This window comes from Artemia sp. Qi Xiang Cuo, unplaced genomic scaffold (assembly GCF_049724085.1).
Source record: "Artemia sp. Qi Xiang Cuo unplaced genomic scaffold, ASM4972408v1 HiC_scaffold_2998, whole genome shotgun sequence".
Classification (NCBI taxonomy): Eukaryota; Metazoa; Arthropoda; class Branchiopoda; order Anostraca; family Artemiidae; genus Artemia; species Artemia sp. Qi Xiang Cuo.
Window position 1 is genome coordinate 60,553 of NW_028300393.1, and position 6,903 is coordinate 67,455.

At 34.6% G+C, this 6,903-nt stretch overlaps 1 protein-coding gene across 1 annotated transcript; it reads left to right on the forward strand.

The window, feature by feature from the left end:
• Positions 1–1,719: 1,719 nt before the first annotated feature.
• On the forward strand, positions 1,720–5,712 carry LOC148938730 (uncharacterized; the record flags this gene model as incomplete). Its single annotated transcript, XM_089107584.1, has 2 exons — positions 1,720–1,900; positions 5,542–5,712. Coding segments are annotated over exons 1-2 (352 nt in total), but the record flags the coding sequence as incomplete, so codon positions are not given.
• Between the last annotated feature and the right edge of the window lie 1,191 nt (positions 5,713–6,903).

Consider the following 6,903-nt stretch of genomic DNA (forward strand, 5'->3'; position numbering starts at 1 on the left):
CAATATTTTTTTTGAATTTTATTGCTTCTTCTGACTTCAAAAAATTAAGTTTTCCTTCCCCTGTATATTACGATTAAGCTGATCTATATGAAATGTAACATCTACCATGACATTTAACTTTTGGATCCGCTGATCGTCTGTTAGTTCTGGAACGCCCTTCTCAAGGAGGAATCCATTAACTTCTGAAAAAGGGACACGAAACGTTTTAAAACGTTCCGTCTAGATAACCAACGTACCTTGTTATGAAGCAGAAAATCAGTGTACTCGCTCTCCATTTTAAATAAAAATTATTTGAATTGGCAGTGATTAAGAACTTTGGCTAAAATGGAGTTGATAATGGTAATAATAAAAATAATTTATTATAAGCCAAGAAATATGCCATGCAGCACAGTATTCTTAAAAATACTCCACAAGAAAATTAATATAAACTCCGTAACTCCCCCCCCCCCAGTAAGAAAAAAAAAAATCAAGTTTCAGTCATTAATGTCAACGTTTCATTTATATGTTTACATAACAGCCTGATTGTCCTTTTTACAGTCGTCTGCAGGATCCCCGGGAACTCCAAGTTACCATCCTCAAATTACTTTTCCCTTAAAAGAGAAAGTTGCTGGTACTCGTCGAGAATATAGGCCACATCATCAATACCTAGGTTACGTCTGGGGCAAGAGTAATCTACATCTGGGGCCATCCTTTTTCTTGGACATCATCTTTTTTCATTTTTAGTGGCAGGCAATTCGCCCGGATCCAAAACCAAGTACTTAATGTCTCCGCTGTCAATCCTAGTTTAAAATAATATTCAAATCCAAATATCTCTTTTACTTGGGAATAAAACTTCAATATCTCAGATGTTCTAACTGTTAATCGCTAATTCCATAAATTTACAAATTTTCTTCCTGAAAATCTTGTGGACGAGGGGTCCGATGCGCTTTGATGAATGATGAAATGGCAAATAAGTATCTCGTGATTGATGTTCTTTTAAAATAGCAACAAACCCTTTTTCTTACTTAGGTCTTACTTTCGGCCCCATCTGTTTATTTCCGCACAATTTTTATCGAGGGGAATATGATGCTTATCTATACATTCGATTACAGCACTTCTCACGGGTCTGACCTTTGAGTAGTAAGAGTCCTAAAAGTTCTTATTTAGGCAATGAATGAGACATTCTTACAAAAAGTGAAATTGTGCTGCATCATTTATGTCACAAAACTTGTCAGTCGCTATTTATTAAGCCGAAACCTGTTTGAGATCTTCAATATGCTGTTTTGTTTATATTGGAAAAAATTACAATTGTTCTATCTTTAATAGTTCTGGAGAATAATGGTAACTTTAATTCTTTTCAAAATATCTACTTTTGTTCTTAAAATCTTTTAGCCTAAATAAAAAGTTATTTATGTTCTCGATTTATAGAAGAAATGAGGTCATCAGATTCAAATGCAACTTTTTCTTACCAAGTTCTTTTTTTAGTGGAAATTTTATTGCGCCTTCCGTGGATGTTTGTACCAGAGCCGCACTTAAAAGACCAAAGAGCCACACATGGCTTCGGAACTTCTGTTTTCTATTTTTTGGGGGATCTCTCTACATAAAATTTTCTAAAGAACAAGGTGTTCTATTTAAATACTCTGTTTTTTGGAACTACATCTTTGCTTAAATTTACTGAGTACTGTTTTTTCAAATGTATATACATTTTTGTTGAAATTGTTGTATATCCCTTCTAATTTCATGTTTTTAAACGTTGATGAGGCTTTACGAAGTGACATTGAGAAGCAGGTTGACAGTTCAGATCTACTTATATTGCCCAAACTTGAAGATAGTCCGATTAGCACTTTTCCCAGCATTTCGGTACCATGTAAATTTGAACCTGAGTCTCAGGAATTGGGCTCCATGTCTATTACTGATCAAGGTAAGGATTTCAGAGTGGGACACTTTTCACAGTACATTCTAATTAGCATATTCAGAAGCTTGGAGCTGCCAAGTTTGCTTACTTTTATAGGGATCAAGTAAAAAAAAGGCCAAATTTTTTCCGTCAGTGGACTCTTACAGTAAAGGGATAAGGGAGACTAAGAATCTCTGCAGAAACTAGAGCCCATTACTAAACCTGGTAGATGCTTACTATTCAGTATTTACCAGGGTTGTCTCTAGGGGAAAAGCAAGCTGGGTTTGAAACACGCTCCCGAAATATTTCTTGAAACGTTAAGACGGTCTAAAAATGAAAGTAACAAAACAATCTTAGCTCTACTAGACTGAAATAATTGTGGTATTCCCCCTTCCTAACAAAGTTTTTGGATACGCGCTAGTATTAAACGTTCTCATTAGTTCCCAAAAATAAGGAAAATGGTGAATAATTTGTCCCATCCATCATAAAAATCATTGTGCTTGGACTTGAAAAAGGAAAAAGGTTGATACTGGTTAAACAATTTGTTTGAAATAATAGGACAGTTTCGTCTTATTTGGACTTTCTATTTATGGCAGATAGAATCTGAGGTTTATTTTGTATGTTCAGTTTTTTTAGCTTCGCTAAAAAATTTTGGTATCTCACTTAATAGTCTACAATTAAACGACATACAAGCATGAAGGAAAGTACCTAGAAAAAGAGGAAGCTTTTAGAGCCTTGAAAGTTTTTTAACAAATAGATCTTTGTATTATATCCTTCTCTATTGAAACCAATTGAATAACTTTGAAATCAAGAAATTTGAAGTTAGTGAAAAGAAACGGAAAGCAATACGTTTTCCAAATAATTTAGATCTGAATAGAACCAAATTGTTTGTACAGTTTGCTGATCAAAATACGGTCAGTCAGTCGGGTGCCCAAAAGAATCTGTTCAAAGTTTTTCTGGAAAAAACCCTAATAAATCCTCTTACGTCTTTCGTACCGCACAATTTTCCGACCCATACTCGACCACTGTTAGCACATTAGCCTCCAATTTTCTAATCTTGGTTTGCAGACATATCTTTCTATTCTTCCAAACTTTTTTAATTTCCGTAAAACACCGTGGGGCGAGGTTATTCTACCTTAATATTTCCATTGCATCCACCATCGTTAGTAATATTAAGACCCTTGTAAGTGAATCTATCTGTTTGATTCATCTTCTCGTTACCCAGTATTACTCTTCACTTTCATTAATTTTTATTCAATGTAACTTAGTCTTCTTAACATTAATGTTCAAACTTATTTTTGGACCCTTAACTCTCAGAACCTCAAAAAAATCTTTCATATTGCTTACGTTTTCAACTAGGACAGTCAAATCATCACCATAATCTATGTTTGGGACAAGTTTTTCCTTCTCTACTTGATTCCATGCTCCCTTATAGTCTTTATGTTGTTCTTTTGGACAAAGTCCATCAAACTGATCCATATAGATGAGCATAAAACGTAACCTCGTTTGACTCCTGAATAAGTACACACCACGGCAATATTATCAAAGGCAATGTTTTATCGTTGTCTATGGAAAAAGCCATAAGGCTTCAAATTTTTCTTTTCCAGAGGCACTTCATATGGACAGTGTGGTGTTTTAAACATGGGAGGGGCTCATTCGATTGGAAATTGGAAGTTCTAGTGCCATTTTTAAGAATAAAAAGAGATATGAAGGCAACTCGCCCCCCTCACGCCCTCTTTTCCTCAAATGCATCCAATCAAAATTTTGAGATAGCCGTTTTGGTCAAAATAGTTCAAAAATCAGATAAAACTCTGAGGTCAACAAAATTCCCCTGATCCCGGAGGCACGTGTTGAAAATTATACCCCTTGGGTATATTAAGCTTATATGGAAGGGTTGGTGTATAAACTTTGGAGGGGGCTTATTTGATTGGAAATTAAAAGTTCTTTTTTCCTTTTTAGGAGTCAAATTTATGGGAGGGCAACTAGACCCTCCTTCCCTTTTTTTCTGCAAACACATCCGATCAAATATTTAGATATCCTTTTTTTTTAGAGATCAAAGATCAGATTACACAAACTCCTGGGTCGACACAAACCTTCCTGAGCCTGGGGGAATGTGTTAAAAGTTATACACTGGGAGTGGTTTTAAAAACTTTGTAGGGGGCTCATTTGAATGGAAATTAAAATTATTTAGTGCCCTTATTAAGGTGAGAAGTGATCGAAGGGCAACTAGCTCTCCCCCTTGCCCTCTTTTCTTAAAATACATCCCGTTTAATCCATTTTGTTAAAGATAGTTCAAAGAACAGATAAAAAAAAAGTCTGGGGTCGACACAAACCCTCCAGAGCCTGATGAGACGTGTTGAAAGCTATACCCTGCGACATTTGGAATGGGTGGTCGTAAAAACTTTGGAAGGGGCTAATTTGATTAGGAATTTAAATTGTTAGTGCCCGTATTAAGTATGAGAAATGATCGGAGAGTAACTAGCCTCCCCCTCCCCTCCTATGCCCTCTTCCCCAAATGAATTCTATAAAAATTTTGACATATCTATTTTGTTAAAGATAGTACAAAGATCAGATAACAAAATTTTGGGGCCGACACAACCCCCCAGAGCCTGGGGGGGCACAAGATGAAAATTATGCCCAGGGGCATATAAATTCTTTAAGGAAGGGGTAAGTCGTTTAAACTTCGAAGGGGGCTAATTCGTTTGGAAATTGAAAGTTATACTTTATTTGTAAGAATTAAAAGTGATTGGAGGGCTATTAGCCCCCCCCCCCCCCCCTCACTCTATTTTCTCCAAATGCTTCAGACCTAAATTTTGAGATAGCCATTTTGCTCTAAATAGTCCAAATCTGAGTCAACAAACACTGTGGGGCCGACACAACCCCCTAGAGCCCGGGGGAAGTGATGTAAGCCCTGCTCTGGGGGCATATAGTGTTTTTATGGGAGGAGTGGTCGTATAATCTTGGGAGGGAGCTTATTTAATTAAAAATTGAAAGTTCTAGTTCCATTTTAAGAGTCAAAAGTAATCGGAGGTTAACTAGCCTTCCCACGCCCTTTTTCCCTAATGAATTCGATCAAAATTTGAGATAGCCATTTTGTTCAAAATAATTCATGTATCATATTGCAATGTCTCTGTGGTTGACACAGCCCCGTAAATCTTGGGGTCAAGTTATTCTCCAGGGGCACATAAGTTTTTTTGGAAGCGGATGGTCGTATAAACTTTGGAAGGGGGATAATTTGATTGGGAATTTAAAGTTCGAGTTCTCCATTTTAATAGTCAAAACGATAAGAGGGCACCCCCCCCCTCAACGCCTTTTTTTACTAAAATGTGTGTGATAAAAAATTTGAGATAGCCATTGTCCTCAAGATAATACAAAGATTATATCAAAATGCCTTAGGCGTTAATAAAACCCTCAGAGCCCTAGGGTAAGGTTACATGGGGTAAGCTAGGCCCCAGGGTATATAAGGTTTTTATGGAAAATGCGGCCGTATAAACTTTAGAGGAAACTTATTTGGTTGAATAATCAAATCATTTTGTAAAAGAAGAAGGTGTTCTATATGCATCACTTTGTTTTTACTGAAATGTCTGTATCTACTGAATTTTCTTTTCATAAAATGTATATACATTCTTGTCAAACTTCTTTTATATCTCTTTTCATTCTCTTTTTAGAAGTTGAAACTGCTTTACGAAGTGACAATAAGAAGCAGGTTGACATTTCAGACCCTTTTTTGTTTCCCAAACTTGAAGATGGTTCGATGATAACTTTTCTCAGCATTTTGGTTCTATGTAAACTTGAACCCGAGTCTCAGGAATTTGGATCGACATCTACTAGTGATCAAGGTAAAAAATTCAGAGTCCTGGGATCAACTAAAAAGGCAACAATGACTACAATTTGACTAGAAAAAGTAAAATATTAAACTGTAATAGAGGGTACAGCTGTGCATGGGTACAGATTACAATCACCAACTAATGGGTACAGCTGTGCATGCTGTGTATCAGTCAATAGGTTGAACATATTATTCTTCTTCTCGGCCATTTACGAAACAATTTTCTATGTTGGATCTTCTCTGCTGGACGTTCAGCGGTAGATACAAGAAAAAGCCGAAACAGTATCGTGTTCGATATCGATATTTACGTTTTGATATCGATATTTGATGTGATATATCGATATCCAATATCGTCCAACCTTGACGGGCAGTCTTAGCCAAGGTGTTGAAAATTTAACAGGGAAGTTCTTGCTCATTTAGTAAATTATAGTGCCATCTCTAGAATTACTCTGTATTGTGTTTTATATATATATATATATATATATATATATATATATATATATATATATATATATATATATATATATATATATATATATATATATATATATATATATATAATATATATATATATATATATATATATATATATATATATATATATATATATATATATATATATATATATATATATATATATATATATATATATATATATATATATATATATATATATATTTAAGATACACTCTTAGACCACACTGGCTATACAAGACAAACGAAACTCAGAGAGGAGAGAAAGTAACAAAATGAAAAATAAAATCCAAAAGGGTGAAAAACCGAGTATTTTGTAAGCAAGCTAACAATTAATATTAAAAAATATAAGAAAATATTTCGAAACGGCCCTCTGCAAAGTCTACATCAGTGCTAAACAAAAAAAAAAAAAAAAAAAAAAAAAACGAAAAAAATACTATTCGAATTTTAATTTAAAAATAAAAAAAAGACACAGAAAAAAAATAAAGGCCCGAAAAACTTAAAACTAATTTACCAAGATGATTGTGCAAAGATCTTTCGTCTTGCAATAATTTTAGCTGGTCTACAATTTCGGTTTTCATTAGATATGCAAATAGGTTCTTAATATAAATGTAATACCCATTAGTCCAATCACCAATAGAGGTGATTGGAAAATACATTAAACAACATCTTGGGTTGGAGCCGATAATAGCCAAAAAACTGATGCGTTTGCGGAATCTTACAAAGTTTG